Source organism: Salarias fasciatus, chromosome 20 (genome assembly GCF_902148845.1).
Source record: "Salarias fasciatus chromosome 20, fSalaFa1.1, whole genome shotgun sequence".
In the NCBI taxonomy this organism is placed as follows: domain Eukaryota; kingdom Metazoa; phylum Chordata; class Actinopteri; order Blenniiformes; family Blenniidae; genus Salarias; species Salarias fasciatus.
The window spans coordinates 2182876-2202805 of NC_043764.1; the positions used below are offsets into that span (position 1 = coordinate 2182876).

The 19930-nt window shown below is 47.1% G+C and overlaps 2 protein-coding genes across 7 annotated transcripts in view; both read left to right on the top strand.

Annotated features, from left to right (window-relative positions):
- Positions 1–1540: 1540 nt before the first annotated feature.
- trim101 (tripartite motif containing 101) lies at positions 1541–16699 on the top strand. Its single transcript, XM_030118788.1, has 11 exons — positions 1541–1720; positions 5330–5492; positions 5545–5756; positions 6621–6716; positions 6816–6893; positions 7152–7307; positions 8312–8334; positions 8438–8562; positions 10993–11372; positions 14196–14318; positions 15081–16699. Exons 1-10 carry the CDS (start codon positions 1541–1543, stop codon positions 14280–14282), a joined length of 1500 nt encoding a protein of 499 aa, XP_029974648.1. The 3' UTR covers positions 14283–14318; positions 15081–16699.
- A 908-nt stretch (positions 16700–17607) lies between these two features.
- tpd52l2b (tpd52 like 2b) overlaps positions 17608–19930 on the top strand; it is an 18342-nt gene continuing 16019 nt past the window's right edge. For all 6 annotated transcript variants that reach the window (XM_030118828.1, XM_030118829.1, XM_030118832.1 and 3 more), the window contains exon 1: positions 17608–17819. In XM_030118828.1, the coding sequence (XP_029974688.1) occupies positions 17801–17819 (19 nt within the window). In that variant the 5' untranslated portion in view covers positions 17608–17800. The remainder of the gene's footprint in view (positions 17820–19930) is intronic.

The following is a 19930-nucleotide window of genomic DNA, read 5'->3' on the forward strand; positions in this document are numbered from 1 at the left end:
AGCTCTCAGATCGGTCCAGTCTGGAGGTTCCGGATCAGACCGGCGGTCCATCAAAGCACCGATCAGACGCAGAGGACAGTGAGTAGAGACGAGTGTATTTCATCTCTTATCCATGGTTCACACAGAGTGAAGCATGTTTGGGGACATCAGTGACTTTATAAGAACTCACACAGCTGCAGTTCCAGCTGTTGGCTACACTGAGATGCTCTTGGGGTAGAGTTCAGTCAGAAAACAACAAGCTGAAAGATTCCACGCTCTGTTTCCACCTGCTGGAGCAGAGGCAGTTTGTCCTGAAGCTCCGGCTTTATGCCGGAAGGGGAGCATGAAGGCTTCCACCAGGCTGCAGGCAGCACAGCGCCAAAGCCAGGAATGAACTCTCTAAATTAATGCTAATGCTAATGCTAACCGTAACTTTCATTCAGATTCCATCACGTTGCAGCACGATTAAGACTCCATTCGAGTGCAGAACCTTGAGTGTGTTTTGGGTGTTCACACTAGCCTCGTAAACCAGCCCCGCCCACTCCACATCCACATTTGGATTTTGGAGCTTGGTGGGGTCTGGGCACGACCCAATACAAACTCCGTGCAGGGGGCGTCGGTTACTCCTTTGACTGACAGGGCACTTCAGCCAATCAGCGCTTCAAAACAAATGCGTCATCAAAATGCGTTAGTTTCTCTAAGGGTTAGCGTTCGCTCTTTAGCTCTAGCTTCTCTACACCCGATGACACGCGAAAACGTCTTTTCCTGTTAGAACCTCGCCAGGCGCAGACTCTTGCTCTTGCTTGATTGTTGTAATTCTTGGTATTTCGGCTCTAACTTTAGTTATTGCAGCTTTCACAGGATGGTTTATCTCCGTAATCTCCGCTACACGCAGTGATGGCGTCACTTCCGGTTTGGCCGCCGGAATTCTCCCAAAAAATTTGTAAACAAAAAGCAGCAACGCTGACTGGCTGGGCCGTTTCACGGCAGAGACGCATTCTCTTTCTACTGCCTCGTCCCCAGACCCCCCCCCCCCCCCCCCCCCCCCCCCCCAGCTCCAAAATCCAAATGTGGATGAGGAGTGGGCGGGGCTGGTTTACGAGGCTAGTTCACACGACGACGGCGCTCAGACACGCAAAAAAAAGGAAACGCCCCCAAAGTGGAACTTTATAACAACACACTTACTGTGTTACCTTGGAAACGGGTAGAAATTAAACAGCTTGAAAATGTTCCATGTCTGTTTGGACGGCAGAAACGCCGTGATGACGCTTAAACGCCGCAGCTGTTCTGCACATGCTCAGTAGGTGGACAGAGTTCTCCAGCCTTAATGTTTAGAGTGCCCTGTTCTCTGCAGCAGTGTGGTTTCATTATAAAGACAACTAGTGGCCCAACATGTTAACTACACCATTTAAACTGTTCCTGCCGTTTCCATGGAAACAGGCGTTGCATTTCAGTCACCGTAACAAATCCAAATAAATCTGTCTTCTGACTGAAACACGGTTCCTTTCAGGCTGGGACTCCGGCCGTCTCACAGCAGGAGGTGAAGTCTGAAGGTCGGGCCATGTCTCTGTCGGCCGACCTGAGCCGCCTGCAGGGCGGCGGCGGCGAGCGCGAGGCGGCGCTGGCGTCGCTGGAGAAGCAGCTGATGTGTCCCATCTGTCTGGAGATCTTCAACAAACCCGTGGTCATCCTGCCCTGCCAGCACAACCTGTGCAGGAAGTGCGCCAACGAGCTCTACCAGGTGTGTGTGTGTGTGTGTGTGTGTGTGTGTGTGTGTGTGTGTGTGTGTGTGTGTGTGTGTGTGTGTGTGTGTGCGTGTGTGTGGTGGATTATCAGTGTCTAAACTGGGCTGTGTGGATGTCTCACTGGTTTGCTCATGTAGGGCAGCAGCGGGAATCTCACCTGTCGCCGTCTGTATTCGGAGCCATTGTTGTGATGAGTCACATGTGAGGGTCACTCGGTCCCGGTCCAGATCAGGGATGAATGATCAACTGCTGGGTCACGACCCAGAAGTGGGCCGCCGATCCACTTTCAGTGTGTCGCAGGCCTTTGATGGCAAAAAGAAAAGTTAACATAATCATTCACCTGAGGTTTGAATCAGAGCGACACTGAGAGCTCAGCAGCATAACAACAACACTGGGGTCCTCCTGCAGATCCACTTCCTGTTGGCAGATCCACTTCCTGTTGGCCAGTCAGCAGACCAGAGTCTCTTCTCCACAGCAAATCAAATGTTTTTCAGTTTCCACGCTGTGCAGAGTGCAGCAGCCATGCAGAACACGTGTGTCGTGTGTGTGTGTGTGTGTGTGTGTGTGTGTGTGTGTGTGTGTGTGTGTGTCGTGTGTGTGTATGTAGTACATGCACGTGTGTTATATGAGAGAGTAACTTAAGAGAGTCTGCCTCCAACGTTGTGGACCCACTCGTGACCTTTGACACTAAGGTGTTGACCTCTCACTCGAGCCTAAATGTAGAGTGGGCTCTTCTCACCTGCTTCTTGTCGAGATCAGCACCAAGACGAGCCGAACGGCTTCGTCCTCAAAATCTTCAAGAAATGTACGATCTGTGATCTCAGTGCCCTGCAACACAACCTCACAAACACACACTTTGAACATAAAATACATGAAAACATATGTTTATTGATAAGAGCTAATTAGACCAACGGCAAATCTCCACAACATCAAGCGAGGCAACTTAAGAAAACAAACAAAATGTAGAAATTGACAATAAAATAGAGAAAATATATTCTTATCCACATGGAAGTCATGCAAAACAAGTAAAAGCATGTACCTTTACTCAAAGCAACAGAAATATTGATTTCGGCCAGTAAACCAATCCCTGCAGAGGAGCTGGGAGCGTTTCGTCCAGCTGATCCACTCGATCAGGTGTTTCCTTTAAGGATAAGTTCGGTTTAAACAGTTTTCACGTTGTTTATGGAATGAAGTACAACAATATATTCACCCAGAAGGCTTTTCTGATCTAGATCACAGATCAGATATCTAGATCACAGCTAGATATCTATGTCTATATGTCTAGGGTAGTGTGAGGAGAGCTACCGAAGCCGCTGTGTTATTGTGTGTGTGTTTCCTAACGCATGTTTCTGATCCCTGCTCTTGGAGTAAACATTCTCACGCTGCCGAAGGCCTCTGGACTTCTTTCAAGCAGATTACAGAGATAAATGTTTTGGTTGTTTTGTTGACCTCTGAACTGAAAGCTTTGTTTACGGCGCCGCGCCATGTTTCCGGGGCAACCGGAGGCTACACACGGGGCTTTTTTTCCCGGTGTAGTGTAAAATGGATGAATATCTGTCGGATGAAGATGTTGTAGACGAGAACTTTGAATGATTTTCTCTTTAGCAAAAGCAGTATTAGCATTTAGCATCGGCAGTCGATGAAACACACACACAACACTGCGGCTTCCGTAGCTCTCGTCACACTACCGCCTAGACATATAGACATAGATATCTAGATGTCGGTGTCTAGATACGTGTGGACGCCAGGTTGTACATTCAAATTGAACATATATCTGCATATATGACATATCTGGCGACACCGGGCTGTGGTGGAGGAGAGGCGTGAGCGGACCGTGATGAAATATTGGTGAAACCAATGAGTTTTTAGACGATTAAAGCTGTTTTAGGAGCGGCTATACACACAGCATCATCTGCTAACAGTATATGGATGTGCGCCGCTCGATTTTGGATCTGACTTTCTCCCGAAGCACTGCTTGGATCAGAAAAGCCTTCTGGGTGAGTATATTGTTGTACTTCAATCCACAAGCAACGTGAAAACTGTTCAAACTGAACTTATCCTTTAAAGCATGAAATAAGAACAGCATGTACAGGATGAGTGAGTGAACCTTTAAATACGAAGACGGGATCGTCGCTTCATTTTAAGACAGAGAGTAATCCTGCTCTAACATTTACTCTCATAAATCACAGACGCAGAGAGAGAGAGGCGGTTTCCGGACTGCTCTGCTCGGATGACTCTCAGGAATAAACAACTCGTGCTTGTTTGTTTGTGTTGAACTTCCTGATATGTACAGTAGGTATATACTAAAACACTGGTTTCCCAGCTGTGGTCGGCAGCCCACATAGAGCATTATAGATGCTCTATGACCTGGATGTTAGAGCAGGAACATGCTCTATAATTTAGCCAAGTCACATAAACACTAGTGTCTTTGTTCCCTGGGGTCATCCGGGGTCATCTGGGGTCATCTGGGGTCCGTCACTGATGGAGTCATGTTCTGAAGGATTGTAACAATCCTCTGTGGAGCAGCAGGAAATGGAAGCATTGTGACTGTTCTGCTGCCCTCTAGCTGCTTCAGGGGGTTTTCAGACTATGGCTGCACTCCTAAGCATGTTTAGCATGTTTAGCACGTTTAGCACGTTTAGCATGTTTAGCATGTTCAGTGTGTTTTCTTTAACGCTTCACGCCAATCTGATGAACGTCAGATCTGCAGGGCGTCGCTGCAGCCGAGTGGCGTCATGGGAATAAGGTCAGAGGGGCTTCACTGTCGTTCAGACTGTTTTTAGAAAGCAGGAGGGTAAATAAAGGTTGGTGTGTGTGTGTGTGTGTGTGTGTGTGTGTGTGTGTGTGTGTGTGTGTGTGTGTGTGTGTGTGTGTGTGTCAGCTGGGGGTTTCCCACATTGCTCTTACCCAGTAACTGAAGCAGATCTGCCGCCGTGCAGATGGACTAATCCTGCTCATAATTCCCAGCATGCAGCTGGCTAGGTGTTGGCAGGTCCGGACGGGGACACGGTGCAGAGCACAGACAACAACACACAACATTTACCAAACAGACCCACAAACACAGAGAGAAGTATGACTGTGGGCCTTTTCGTGTTGATCTGAAGTCCGTTTTTAGTTATTTTGTGTCTCTAAAACACATTTTGCATTAGTTTTCCTTTATTTCACACGTCGGTCAGACATTTTCTAAACCTTTACGGCTGTTTGGCACACCATTGTGTTCTCTGTGTGGCATGCTTTGTGTTTTTTCCATTGATTTGAATTTATTTGAAGGTGCATTGTCTGTCTCTTCAACAGCTCTTTGTGTCTCTGGTACATATTGATGGTCTGGTTTTCATTTTCTTGCATATTTTTGAATATTTTCATGTCTGGCACATTTTTCCTCTTTATTGTGGTCATTTTTACAGTGGTTTTTATTATTGATGCTGTGTGTCTCTTCTGCATTTGTCTCTCTGAGGTTGTTTTACACACCTTTATGATATTTCCATTGTTCGGTGTCTCCTGAACATCTTCAATCTCTTCATGTACTGCAGTCCCCACCAGGAATTTCAGTATTGTGTTTTCTGGTGTGTGTGTGTGTGTGTGTGTGTGTGTGTGTGTGTGTCCAGCCCTCTCTGTTCCAGGCCCGGACCACCATGATGGTGAACAGCGGCCGTTTCCGCTGTCCGTCCTGCAGACACGAGGTGGTGCTGGACCGCCACGGCGTCTACGGCCTCCAGAGGAACCTGCTGGTGGAGAACATCATCGACGTCTACAAGCAGGAAGTCAGCGGCTGCACCTCCAGGTGAGAGCGGGCGGCCGCCAGAACCCAGCCTGCAGAGAGCAGTGCCTTCATCTGGAGGTGTCTTCTCCTCTAGCCCCGCCCCCCTTCCTCCTCCACTTCCTGCTGGGGTCAGGTGTTCGGACCACGAGGCCGAGAAGGTCAACATCTACTGTCTCACCTGTCAGGTTCCCACCTGCTCGCTCTGCAAGGTGTTCGGCGCTCATCAGACCTGCCAGGTGGCGCCGCTCACCGACGTCTACCAGCAGAGGAAGGTAGCACACACACTCTGAGTGTGTGTGTGTAATGCTAATGCTGCCAGTGAACTCAGTTTCACAGACAGTAACGACAGCAGCTCTGAATGATGCTGAAACTCCTACAAGGTGACGCTAAATGTTTACTGAAAGCTAATGCTAATGACAGTCACAGTGAATGCAGGCCAATGCTAACGTTCCTGAGAGGACCGAGTCCTGAGAGGACCGAGTCCTGAGAGGACCGAGTCCTGAGAGGACCGAGTCAGTCCAGGATCGGTGAGTCGACATGAGTTCAGTAAAAACTGCTCATCGCTGGTGACAGCTTTAGCATTATCTAAGACTTAGCTGATGCTAATGCTGGTGTAAAAGGCAGTTCTTACAATGGGAAAGTTTACTAGAGAGGACACAGGCTAATGCTAAAGAATAACACCTCACTGTTGGAGCTCGTTGAAAATGCTAATGCTAATGCTGGGTTCAGTCAGTGACAGAGTAAAAGGCAGCTCTTACAATGGGAAGCTGGTGTTTACTGGAGTGGATGAGTGGCTAATGCTAACAGTAGGGTAACACCTCACTGGAAACAGCAGCCCTTGGGAATGCTAATGCTAATGCTAATTCTTCACCTGGTGAGCGAAGCAAGTGTTTTCACCTCTTCCAAAAGTCAGAAGCTCACTGAAACCTCAGCACCATGGAGTGAGATTACAGCGAGATGCTGCAGCTGTTTCCAGTAAGATACAGCTGAACTCCTCCTGTCAGCGCGCTGACGACCAGAAACGTTAAGAAATCAGTGAATTTGAATGAAGTGTGTTTAACTGAGCTGTGCTGGTTATATTAAGAAATTCATTTTATTCATTAATTCTGTTTCTTTTTTCGTTTTTTGTATCTAAGGATGAGTTGAATGAAGAACTCAGAGCTGTGGGGACGTTCAACAACAAAGTGCAATCGCTGATCGACGGGCTGGAGGAAACCTGCAGAACCATAGAGGTGTGTGTGTTCTCACTTTATGGTAAATTATTAGTGCGTCAGTCACTCACCTGCAGTAACATACTGTAAAGAGAGATCAATCACCTTTCCCATCTGCAGGACAACTGTCGGACTCAGAAACAAACCGTGTGTGACAAGTTCAGCCGCATGTTTTCCATCCTGCAGGAGAGGCAGAAGGTCAGAGGTCATTCCCGTTTCTTCTCTCATGAGCTGCTCTGTAACTCTAGAAAAGGCCATGTAAGCTGAGAGAGACGTTTTTACCTCTGGTAGTGAAACGGGAGCTCGCCACTGGTTGTCTCTCCCATCAGCACAGCTGGACGTTCCAGCATGAGCGTCTGTCTGAACAGTTACTGTTTCTCAGAACTCCTGTTTGCTGGAGGAGGACCTCCTTTTGTTCGGGTGTGTGGCTCTAATTGAGCTGTTTTGACCCTGAAGGCGATGGCGCAGCAGATCAGCGACGAGCAGGACGAGAAGACGGCCCACGTCCTGGCGCTGGCCCGTTGCTACGGCGACCGGGTGGAGGCCAACAACAAGCTGGTGGAGAGCGCCAGGAGCAGCATGGAGGAGCCGGACTCGGCTGCTTTCATTCAGGTGAGTCTGAGCGGGAGTCTGAAACCTCTCTGGACAAAATCTTAATCTTAATAATTCACAAAACAACTTTTCCCCGACCAGTTTGACGTGTTTAAACCTTCAAAATGAGGAGAACATTACGGCTCACTGAGGATATCAACACAAATCTGACCCTCTGATTTGATATTCAGCCGTTTTAACTGTTGCCACACTGTTTCATTTGACCTTTTGGGGTCATTGCCTTGAGGTATTTTACAGTGAGGGGTTCAGAAATGTGAGGGCACACTGGGAGGCTGCAGAGTTTTCTGAACTGAACTGAACATCCTGGTACTGTAACTAAATATGGCTGAAACAGCTGAATTAGAAAATCATAATGTTCTGTTATTCGTATTTATGTGAATATGTAGCATATCGGTGTCTTGTGGAGAAAATGTGTTATTTAAAGCTCGTGTCAGGAGTTTTGAAAGTATGAGTTTTTTTTAATCCAGCATCTCGAGGCTCCGCCCTCCCTCTGCTTTCATGAGCGTCCAAGCCACGCCCCTTCAATTGTGCACACGCATTATCCGTTGGGTGAAAATTAGTGCCACCAAGTCCTACAGCATCCTCCATGTTGAGCTGTTTACGGTGGATGTTGAGCAGACAGTGGATATATCTGCTGCAGAGCTAACTCTCCTCTGCTGGGCGAGCGGCTCTCTGGCTGCACACGTTGACTGGCAGCATGAGAAAGCGGAAGCTCGAAATCTATTGGCTGACGCTGACCGGCGCTTCTGATAACATGGGGGTCTATGAGACGAAGGCAGGGCTCATAAATACAATTTTATATTGCTTTATGCTAATATCATATTATAGTATCGAACCAGATTAACACATTTAAGCTCTGTTATAAAATGATACATACATTGGAAACGAACGGAAACTCCGGACACGAGCTTTAAGTCTTTTTATCATGTTTTCCTATGTGTTTCTTTTGGCTGCCTTTTTGTGCTGAAATCTAAACTCCTGCTCTTATTCTCCTCAAACCTCAGAATTCAAGAGAACTCATTGAAAAGTGAGTAAAAGTCGTATGACTTCGGCCTCCCTGCCGTGTGTCCGGTGTGTTTTGTGGTTTTTGGAGCCGTTGGTAGCTTCGCCTCCTCGCTGTCTCTGCTCAGAGTGCGAACGGCCGGCGCTGCCTGTGAATACGAGCCGCTGGACGCCGGCTATGAGAACCTGAGGCGCTACAGGCTGAACTTCAGCCGGCAGGAGAAAGCTCTGAGGAGCATCCAGTTCCTGACAGGTGAGAGGAGCGGCGCACGGAGAACCGCTGCCTTTTAAAGCAGAACTTTGCAACTTTTTTACCTCAATAAATGTGTTTCAGAATCCCTGTGGGGGTAAACAAAGACTTGTCACGGTGATTCGCCTGTCCCTTCACTCCCCCCCGGGGTCTGGGTCCTGAAAACAGAGCTTGCAATTTCAGAGGAGCTGCCCGACTACATCTCGCGAGAACAAACCTGCTTTACGGCACTCAAACGGGATTACAATTATAAAAGCTGTTGGAGTGCAAGATCTGTCAGTAGGCACGTTTACATGGACCATGTATAAGCGGATTGTACATGGATCGGATTGTAAAATGTGTCATATAAACGACCGAGTGGATCCGCTTCACTCAGAGTGGATTGTAATTTGGAGCCAATTGTAGGAGGTGGTCTACGCTGATCGACAATCCGCTCTGTGTCCCTTAACGAGCCTGACAGCGGAGCGGATTGAACTGGGGGAGTGTTTGTTCTGCGCATGCGTTCCCTCATAGGTAGTGACGTGTGACATGCTAGTAAACGGGAAGCAGCACAGGTGGTTGAAAAAAATCGCTTTTTTAGTGAAAAACCCCGACAGAAAAAACATTGGTGAGGCGAGATGGAACCAAATCGCGCAATAGCGAGTTGTATGAAGAGCTCTATAGCAGAATACAAGCAATCGCCGGTCTGTGTTATGGATTAACTGGTTCCCTTGTTAACGAATGACGGCGGAGGCCTGTGTAAACACAGGCTGATTACAGCAGTTGTTAAAGTAAAACTCACAAATGACTTTAAACGTATACACTCACTGTAACTGTCGATAACCGACGTTCGCCAGAATGACTACATGTTTCAGTCATGTATTGGTCACAAGTTAACATGGGCACCAGTTAATTTGAAACATCGGCATGCGACCAGAGCTCACACCGAGACGTGGCGCTCGACACAGCGGTGCTGCAGCCAGGGGAGCAGCCGCTCCTTCATCAGCGTATCATGGACTTTTGGGACATTATTTGAGCAGATATTAGCAGATAAAAACTCTGCTCGGCGCTGAGGACTGCTGCTGGGGAGCTAAAAACCTGAAAGTTCCTCGTGAGACTTTGTGCGCATGTCACAGGACGCATCCGCTTCACCCAGGGTCCTTGTAAACGAGGATTCATCGTGGATCACTACATGAATACACTCCGTTTAATACGATTGTTTACAATTGGATTGAAAAAAACCCATGTAAACTGGGCCATTGTGTTGCAATAGACGATCTTTGCATGATGTGTTGAATGGTTCTAATTTCTGTTTGGTAACTGAAAAATAAAGAGGAGTGGCACCTCCTCTTGTAGAAGTGAGCTCGAGACCCCGAGTGAGTTCGCTGCACTGAGCTGAAAGCGGTAGCTCTCAGAGTGTGTTTGTTTTCCAATAAGTTTGATTGTGCGAAGCAGGCATGTCTACGACAGAGGGAGCAACCAGAGGAAGTTCCCGGGCAGCGTGAGGAACCGTCGCTGCAGAATATTTAACAAAAGCGCGTAAAACAAACATGAAACCCTCGCTAGCGTTAGCAACGCCACCCTGAGGTGCTCACGGATGGCCGAACCAAAAAGACAGAAAAAAAACTTTGTCTGACGAGCGGAAAAAAGGAAACGGGAGTGGGTGATGCGGAGAACGTTTACGACAGTGAGCTTTCACAGGAGACCAGTAGGGGGAGCGCTAAAGCAAATCTTGCATAGTTCTGCTTTAAAGGTTAATCAGCTCAGAATCCATGGAACCGAGGGAAACCAGAGGACACTTTCTGTTTTAAAATTCTGTTTTCATCTCACTGAGTGTGGTTACAGGGTGTTTTTAATTCGAAATTGGTTTATTCAGAATTAAGTAATTCAGAATTATATTCATGATCTTGGTGTTTTCATGGGAAAAACGAAGGATTAACTCCTCTCTCACGCCGGGGTCTGTGCAGCGTTCTGATTGGACGGTTCGGCCGTGACGTATAACGTCTCCCGGAAGTAAACATCGTTTTTCTTGTCTTTTTTACTGGATTAACTTTGATGCTGCGGCTTTGGAAATGTCCACGTTGTTATTTTATCCGCTTTCATTTTATCCAATTCTTCTAAAACTGCCGTTAAATAACTCATCTCCATACCAGTGGAGACGCGGACTGCCGGCCGCCATCTTGGAAAATTGTGTCATCACGACGGAGCATGCGCAGAACGAGCAGAATGACGTCTAATTAGCAGATAATTCCGCTTCCAGAGAAGAATAAACCGCCTTCTGTTCGGATCTATACTTAATTCTGCATAAGTTTTCAGGCGTTTAGAAGATCTATTCAGAGCAGAATTAGGGTTTATTCAGATTTATAGAGGAATAAAAAGTCCTGTGTAAACACACGCGATGTGAACAGCAGAGTTTTCTGGTTAAATTAAAAACAGGTTTTATTTTCACTGCAGAGAATGTTCCTGAAGAACCAGAGGTGGACCCAGAACCAGAGAAACCCAGAGAAGCTCTGATCCAGAACCACGCAGAACAGACACAGAGCGAGGCGGTTCCGGTGCAGAGCTCCGTAGAACCCGGCTCAGAGCGGATCCGGCCTCCGGGGGAACCGGTCCAGATCCCTCCAGCTGGTCCAGGACCAATCGGGGACTCTGTGGACGCTGCTGAAGACGCTACGCTGCCGGAGACCGAAGTGCAGACCTGGAGCACCGTGAGACCCGGGGGGCCTAAAGAGCAGGAGGAGGAGCAGGAGCAGGAGGAGGACAGGTGCGCCGCTCCAGAGACCGTTAAAGAAGGGAACCTGTGTGAGGAGCAGGACGGGATGAGCACTCAGCAGGTACCAGAACACACCCTCTCACAGCCAGCTGCATGTGACCTTTAACCTCCTCAGTCACAGCCCAGATCAGGTTTCACTGCAGAAACACTGCTGCTCAGAGATGGAGCCATGGTTTGGTAAATGTGTGGAAGAATCAGGAATTCTGCCAGTTTTCTGACACTTCAGCCCCTCGTCTGTCTTCTAACCTTCCTGATTCTCACAGGAATCGTTCCTAAAGGGCCGTTAAAACTCTCACAGTGGTTCCTTTGAGACGATGGAGCGGTGTACTGTATGTGTGTCACCAGCGTTCTGCGATGGTCAGCTCAGCTGATCTGGGTTTCTGATCACAAATGTAGAAATGAGTCCACCGGAAAACATCATTTCTAGGTTTAACTGAGTCAACTGAGTCATGATCATGCTGAAATTGCACGTGTGTGTGTGTGTGTGTGTGTGTGTGTGTTCTCTGTCATTGGTTAACCGTCTTCCTCCACATGTCAGAGCAGCCAGGCAGCAGCAGGGAAGCAGCTGGAGGACAGAAACAGTCCAGGTTCCTACCAGAACCGCTCCAGACCGGTCAGCCGCTCCAGACTCCCTGCTGAGGGAAATCCAGCACAGGTTCTCCTCATAGAGCAGACAGAGGTTCCTCCTGTAGAGACAAAGGTTCCTCCTGTAGAGACAAAAATTCCTCCTGTAGAGACAAAAGTTCCTCCTGTAGAGAAAAAGGTTCCTCCTGTAGAGAAAAAGGTTCCTCCTGTAGAGACAAAGGTTCCTCCTGTAGAGACGGAGGTTCCTCCTGTAGAGAAAAAGGTTCCTCCTGTAGAGAAAAAGGTTCCTCCTGTAGAGACAAAGGTTCCTCCTGTAGAGACGGAGGTTCCTCCTGTAGAGAAAAAGGTTCCTCCTGTAGAGAAAAAGGTTCCTCCTGTAGAGACGGAGGTTCCTCCTGTAGAGACGGAGGTTCCTCCTGTAGAGACGAAGGTTCCTCCTGTAGAGACAAAGGTTCCTCCTGTAGAGACAAAGGTTCCTCCTGTAGAGACAAAGGTTCCTCCTGTAGAGACAAAGGTTCCTCCTGTAGAGACGAAGGTTCCTCCTGTAGAGACAAAGGTTCCTCCTGTAGAGACAAAGGTTCCTCCTGTAGAGACGGAGGTTCCTCCTGTAGAGACGGAGGTTCCTCCTGTAGAGACAAAGGTTCCTCCTGTAGAGACAAAGGTTCCTCCTGTAGAGAAAAAGGTTCCTCCTGTAGAGAAAAAGGTTCCTCCTGTAGAGACGAAGGTTCCTCCTGTAGAGACGAAGGTTCCTCCTGTAGAGACAAAGGTTCCTCCTGTAGAGACAAAGGTTCCTCCTGTAGAGAAAAAGGTTCCTCCTGTAGAGAAAAAGGTTCCTCCTGTAGAGACGAAGGTTCCTCCTGTAGAGACGGAGGTTCCTCCTGTAGAGAAAAAGGTTCCTCCTGTAGAGAAAAAGGTTCCTCCTGTACAGACAAAGGTTCCTCCTGTAGAGACGGAGGTTCCTCCTGTAGAGAAAAAGGTTCCTCCTGTAGAGAAAAAGGTTCCTCCTGTAGAGACGAAGGTTCCTCCTGTAGAGACGGAGGTTCCTCCTGTAGAGAAAAAGGTTCCTCCTGTAGAGAAAAAGGTTCCTCCTGTAGAGACAAAGGTTCCTCCTGTAGAGACGAAGGTTCCTCCTGTAGAGACGAAGGTTCCTCCTGTAGAGAAAAAGGTTCCTCCTGTAGAGAAAAAGGTTCCTCCTGTAGAGACAAAGGTTCCTCCTGTAGAGACGGAGGTTCCTCCTGTAGAGAAAAAGGTTCCTCCTGTAGAGAAAAAGGTTCCTCCTGTACAGACAAAGGTTCCTCCTGTAGAGACGAAGGTTCCTCCTGTAGAGACAAAGGTTCCTCCTGTAGAGACGGAGGTTCCTCCTGTAGAGACGGAGGTTCCTCCCGTAGAGACAAAGGTTCCTCCTGTAGAGACGGAGGTTCCTCCTGTAGAGACAAAGGTTCCTCCTGTAGAGACGGAGGTTCCTCCACAGCAGGACGATGGTTCTCCTCTGAAGCCAGGCGGAGCTCAGGAGAAACACCAGGATCCTCAGGTCCAGCCTGAAGAGTCACGTAGGTCCGTCCTCCTCCTGCACCTCCAGCTCCCTCTGTCCACTCTGCTCCACCCGGAACCTTACATGCCTCCACCTCCACCTCCACCCCCGAGCCTCTCCGAGGGCAGATCCACTCAGCCGGAACCCCCAGTGCACGGCGCTGAGATGGAGCCTGCTTCCTCTGGAGCTGCGGTGACTGAGGGGGAGGAGGATCAGGGGGTGGGGGAGGGGGAGGCAGTGGAGGAGGAGCAGGAGGTGGAGGAGGAGCAGGAGGTGGTGGAGGAGGCGGTGGACGACTTTACTACAAACATGGAGGCAAAGGTGGCAGACAGTGGAGAGACGGTGACCTCCCATGTCTCCCCCAAGGTCAGTGCCTAACCTTCTTCACCGCCGCCGCCATCATCACCACCATCCTCATCCTCATCCCGGGCCAGGCTGTCGCTCGCTCCGCCTCCTGCTGCTGGCGCTCTGCTGCCACGCTGTCTTCTTCTGCTGTCCTCTGTCTGAGCGTCGCTCGCTGGCGCCCCCAGCAGCTCGGGCCTCCGCCTTCCCTCCTTCTCCGGCTTGTTCTCGTTGAGTTGAGGCGGAGGATGAAAACCCGCCGCTCCTCGTCCTCCTTCGGTCTTTTTACGTGTTCTTCCCGCAGCAGCAGCAGCATCATCTCTGTGTTTCTGTCTCCCTCCCTCCTCATCCGTCTCTCCTCCTCAACCACCACTTTGCCGTCTGTCTTCATCCTCCACTTCCTGTCCGTCTCTCCGTCTTCTCCAGGCCGTCACGCTCATCTTCTACCTGCTGGCCTTCCTGCTCATCCTGCAGAGGGTGTGGGCCTCCATCGGCTGCTTCATCTGTACGTAGCGGCAGCAGGGGGCGCTGTCCTCTCGCCGCCCTCAGGTACGGGACACTCCCCCGTCCCTCTGAGGGACCAATGAGGCGGTAGAAACCGGTGTCATTATTTTATTCCAAATCCAGACTGATTGCAGCCTCTTTACTTTTGCCTCTGCTGACATCTGGCGGTCAAACGTTGTCATTACAGCTCAGAATCTAAATTGAAAAATCAATCAAATGAGTGGAATTTATTGAAAAAATAGAAGACTTGGTCACTATTCCATTCTAAAAAAATAAATAAACAATGGTAATGTTTGAAAAAAATCATTGTTATCAAGTCCACCATCATAATTCATCAAATAAGCGTTTGTCATTTTATCAAATGTGTTATAATTCTGTAGAATATTTGATAAACCAGACATATAATGAGAGGGAAACGCAGAACTCTGGATATTTTGTTTCCATGTTAAACCAAAACGGGTCATTCTTCAGGTGAGACGCTGAGATTGGAAAACAATGTGGAAAAATTCTCATTTCTCAGAAGGGATTTTTATAAAAATGAAAATCAAACAGAGAGGATTTCAAAGTAATACCGTCTTTAGTTTGTAACAGATCTAGTAAAAAGTACATAAATATGAACAATTTGGGATGTATTTGTACGTCCTGGCTCTCAGGCAGCAGCAAATCTCTGTTTGTTGTGTAAAAGATTTTTGCTGACAGTTTAAAGCTCCAGATCAAGTGGAACTGAGCTGAAATGGGTTTTCCGATGACATTTCTCCTTTTCAGTGACTCCTTGCCGTCCATTAAAAACCTCCCCTCTTGCTGCAGGTGAAGACTGAGACGAGGAGTCCTGCTGGCTCCTCCTCCTCCTCCTCTTCCTCGGCCGGGGGTCTGCTCCAGAAGAGCGAGCAGCAGCAGGAGATGAGGAGCGATCTCTGCTGCTCCTCACTTCGTTGGGAGGCTTTGCTGTTTGTCCACACGCCTCACTGTGGTAAATGTGGGTCGTACCTCTGCTGGACTCCAGGTGGCAGCGTTGAGTGAGGTTCCTAGTTCCCAGCCTGTCGTTAGCCTTGATTTATGAGTTTTTCCTGTTTCTGTTTTAGCTGGTAAACAGAAAGGTGGTATTGGTGGAGCAGGAACCCTGCTTTAGTGACTCGATGCACCATCTGGTGGTCCAAGGTGGAATTACAAGACCCACTTCAGTGAATTTGGTGAATATTTCATGTATTTACAGTCGGGTAAAATATCACGGCGCCTTTCAAGCAGACTGTGTGAAATGTAAGTCAAGCCGCTACTTCGGGAGGTGACGCTTCGTCAGCGTCAGTCCCAGGCTCTTCCTCCCCTTTAGTATTCGCAGTGGTGGAGGTATGAAGGAGAGTCTGACCTTTTGACAGCATCAGAGCCTGAACCTGTCTCTCCGGACAGCTGCTCTGACCTGACGTTGGTCATCTGAGGGACGTTTTGATGGGAGCAAACTTGACACCTCATCCTATTATCGCCTCCTCCTCCTCCGGCTGCTTCTATATTCGACTCGGTCGGGGTGTAAACTTGTGTTGCAGAGCTGAAGAGACGGAGTCAGGTTAGATGATTGGTTTCCTGGAGCAGAGAAGGAGGCGCACTTTGTTTCAGATGGGAGGAAGGAAACAAGTTTGTTCTTGTGTTAGAAAGTTTACAATGTTCTGTTACTGCAGGTAGCAGTGGGTGACGTGGACTGACTTCTTTTTTACATTTGAATGAGTGATTTGTATCATGCTGAAGACACCTTCACCTTCACTGTGCGGTAGAACCTGTGTTTAGGCTGAACTGGACTCTGTCAAACTGGGAACTTCCCAGTGAGGAAATGTGGATTCTCTGAAAGCTGAGAGTTGGACTGATGTTTAAATTGTCTGAGATGTTTAAGATGTAACTTATCTGACTTCAGTGAGAGACATGGCGTTAGCCTCGCCCAGGGTTTCTTGTAATATCAGCAATTTCCCAATTTTGCTTGTACCTTTTTTGAACCAGGAGTGACTAATCATTTTGAATAGTACAGTGGAGTGTCACTATAGAACAAATAACTTAAATGTTTTTTCACGTTCCACATTGTGAAAGCTGCATGGAGCTGCTACAGAGGAACTAAAGAACCACATGTGGCCCCAGAGCCGCAGGTTGCAGACCCCTGGCCCAGCCTGTGAAGTTTAAACATCAGCGCACATCTGTGTGCCTTCCTGAATGAATGAGCGGTACGTGGAATCCCCTGCTCTGCCTCTCTGGTAGCTGTAGCAGGAGGAAAACAGGAAGATTTAATCAATGATACCCGCTGAGGTTTAACGTGCTGATGAATATCTGTTTGTTTGTTTTTTCCTTTGGTTTAAACTCAGTGGGATCCGTTTATGTCTGAAAGAGTGGGAAAATGTGCAGTGTTTAGTTTTGTAACTTTCTATGAGTTTATGTGTGCTCACGTTTTGTCCGCCGGATCTTTGAATGAAATAAAACTGATTTTGATCACTGAAAAGTGCAGTTTGTTTGTTTGTTTTTCTTTCGAGGTCACATGCATACATTTAGTCAACTTTATTTCAGTAGCACAGCTGAAAAAAACTGCTGCACATAAATCGAACAGAAAACATGAGAAGAAGAGCAGAACCCAGTCTGTGCCATTTTGTTAAGTGTATATATTGTTCTTCAAAACATTGAGACGTATCTGTCTCAATCAGGATTGATCTTTTTTATGTAAATTTTTACCTTTTCCTTTTTTCACTCTAAAATAAGTGACTTTACAATATTAAAATACCCCGCCCTCCTCCCTTTCGCAGTGATGGGCACAAGCAGAAGACATCTGGACAGAAAAGCTGGAATTGTTATTAAAAAAACATCAGCGCAATTTCATCTATTGTTTCTGTAAGCTCATGAAAATGTATTGATATGTCAAAGATGTATAAAATAAAACTGCTAAGTATTAATCTGAGAGTTTAGTAAGAAATATAACTTTTATTGTAATTTTCACATTGTTGAAATCATCCCAAAATTTTGATGATATTATTATATTATTATTATTATTATTATTATTATTATTATTATTATTATTAACAGTGTCTGTGACGTCATTCGATGACACCGGACGAAGACTTCCAGAAATACCAGAGTAAATGCGAAGAAAAGTCACTTCCTGCCGGGAGACTTTACCTTCCAAATAAAAGTGATTGAAGCCATACTAAAATATTGTAAGCCGCTGCTTGATGTATATTTTTTTATATTTCATTGTTGTTAAATCTTGTTTCTAGTTCTTGGTGTTCTCTCTTTTGCTTTGGAATATAAATGTAATAAGCTCTTCCCCCGCGGAGCTTTATTGTGAAATCCTTTTCCGGTAGAGGTAGCCTTTAGCCGCGTTAGCTTCACGGAGCACTTGCAGCTGAGCTGGCTTGTTTGAGAGCTCGTTCCGCGGCTGTCGACGACTTTTCTCCGACAGGGAGCCTGCCACTGACCGGAACACAGAGCCCGCTGTCGCCGTTCCACTCCGGAGGAGTTTAACTCGGTGTTTGAAGCCAGAGGAGCAGTTTGAGAGCGACGCCATGGACCCCGCCAGCCAAGGTAACTGTTAGCTTAGCCCAGCTAGCCTCTAGCTTAGCTGTAAACAGTTTGCTGGACGCACACACACGGTTTTAATATAACGACGAGCAGCCAGTGTGTGTTAGTCTGTGTGTTTGTGTGTGTTTGTGAGTGTAAAAGGTGTTAAAATCCTTTAAACAGTTGATCCGTGAGGGCTGGACAGGCCCGCTGCTAAATGACAGGGACAGCAGTGGATCGAGTTACTGCTGTTAGTCTCTCACAGCCTAAATATCTCCACACTCACATTATTTCACTTTAAAAATCAACTCCAGACATATCTTTATCCACATGTCGCAACATGAGTTCAGTGTCTGCGAGCTAAACTACATATTTCAGCTGAAAACTCAACACAAACAAGTTTATTTCTGCGACATTTTTCAGGTATGTCGTCGGTATGTACTCACTTCCCCAATCCACCCAGCAGATGGTTAATGTTTACACCCAGCTTTCTGGTTTCATTTTGTAGTTTTCCTGCACATATCATCATAAATGAGAAGTTTAAAACAATAGGCGCCGTTAACGACCCTGGAAATCTGCTCTTAAAGCTGAAAACAGCATGTCACTAAAGTGAATGTTGTTTGCTGGTGTCTGATTGGAACTGACAGCTCCGCTGTTTTACTCCAGACTGGCCTTGCTCATATTGTATCAGCTGGAAAGTAAATGTGCAAAGATTCCTTAATTTAAAAGTACTAAGTGTTCTATTTATTCACTTTATGGTCGTCGAAAGCACAAAGGCAGCAGGCCTGGCCTTCAGGCACCGGTCATTCAGTTAACTCTCCAGTCGCAGTACATTTTTCAGACCAATATAAAATATGTAAAAATGTGCATCCTTTTTTTTTTTTTTTTTTTTTTTTCAAAACTAAACCTGGATATTTCTCAGTCAAAATAAAGAGATTGGTTGCATACATGTAGATCCCAAAAAAAAATTAATATTTGCAACAGTTATTCCAAAAGAAGTCAGAATGAATCACTTGCTAAAATTAAACATGCCAAAATCTAAACTTTAACTTCATACACACATTCTTTTTCTGTTTGCAAACCGTTAAGAATTCACTCATTGAAACAAAACCTGAGTTATCAGGTCAAATATAAATGTTTATAAAAAACTGAACAGTCCACATTTCTGAACAGATTGTGTAGATTGTAAAAGAAAACATCCCAAAAACTCTCCTTCTCTTATTTTTGCTGTCCACTTTGAGTTAAGCGCCATGTTCATGCTCTTAATCAGCAGGTTTACTCGCTTGTAGGTTCACAGTCTGCATGATGGAGAAATATTATTGCAAAATAAACGTTTCAGCAACACCATAAAGAACCGCCAGGGTGATACCAGACGGGAAGGATCTAATCCCGGCTCGGATTCAGTGTCTTCGGGTCGTTACAGCTGCAGACTCTGGGATGTTGATCCACTGAGACTGATTGGCTCGTCTCCTGAGTGTGATGGCGATGAGCTCTAATGGGCCTGTCGTGCTGCTTCCGCCCTCCTGAGCTCCAGGATGGACTCGGCAGAAGGAAGCAGTGATGTATGAAACCTGAGAGGGGCGTTCAGGAGTCTGGCTCGACCTGATGAGTTCGCTCCTGACTCTGCTGGTTTCCTTATTTTCAACATTTACTCCCAAAACCCTAACCACAATCACAGTTTTGCCTCTTCGCCTGAAAACATTTAAATATTACCTTCTCTGGAGCCTGATCATAGTTGAGAGACGATCTCGTCTCTCGTTTCCTATTTCTGCAGCTTTGACACCGAAACATCAGCTGCCTTTTACCGTAAACGTAGCTTTATGCAGCGTTCCCAGCAGAGGAATTCCTGTGTGCGTGTGAGTTTGGAAATGAGCCAGAGCTGCCGGCTGCAGTCAGGTTGGTTTTTTCAAGGCGGAGGTGTGGTTGTGACACAGACTGGACACGCCTGGTGTTTGCAGAGGAGCTGGGCTGCTGGAAAACAAGCCCGGAGTGGCAGTCGGTCCCGGGTGTGTGGTCGAGTTCTGCTGCTCTGTCACCACAACGTCTCCTGCTGTGATGCTGTTGGCTAAAAAATGACAAAGAGAACATCATAAATAAGTTATGCATTATCATGTTTCCTCTTGATAAAGATCAGT

Excerpts from the sequence above, each read along its gene's own strand:
- trim101 (XM_030118788.1), top strand. The coding sequence starts at position 1,541 with ATGTCTCTGTCGGCCGACCTGAGCCGCCTGCAGGGCGGCGGCGGCGAG. Across the intron at positions 5,757-6,620 it reads ACGTCTACCAGCAGAGGAAG|GATGAGTTGAATGAAGAACT; the intron begins GTAGCACACACA and ends TTTGTATCTAAG. Across the intron at positions 8,563-10,992 it reads GAGCATCCAGTTCCTGACAG|AGAATGTTCCTGAAGAACCA; the intron begins GTGAGAGGAGCG and ends TTTTCACTGCAG.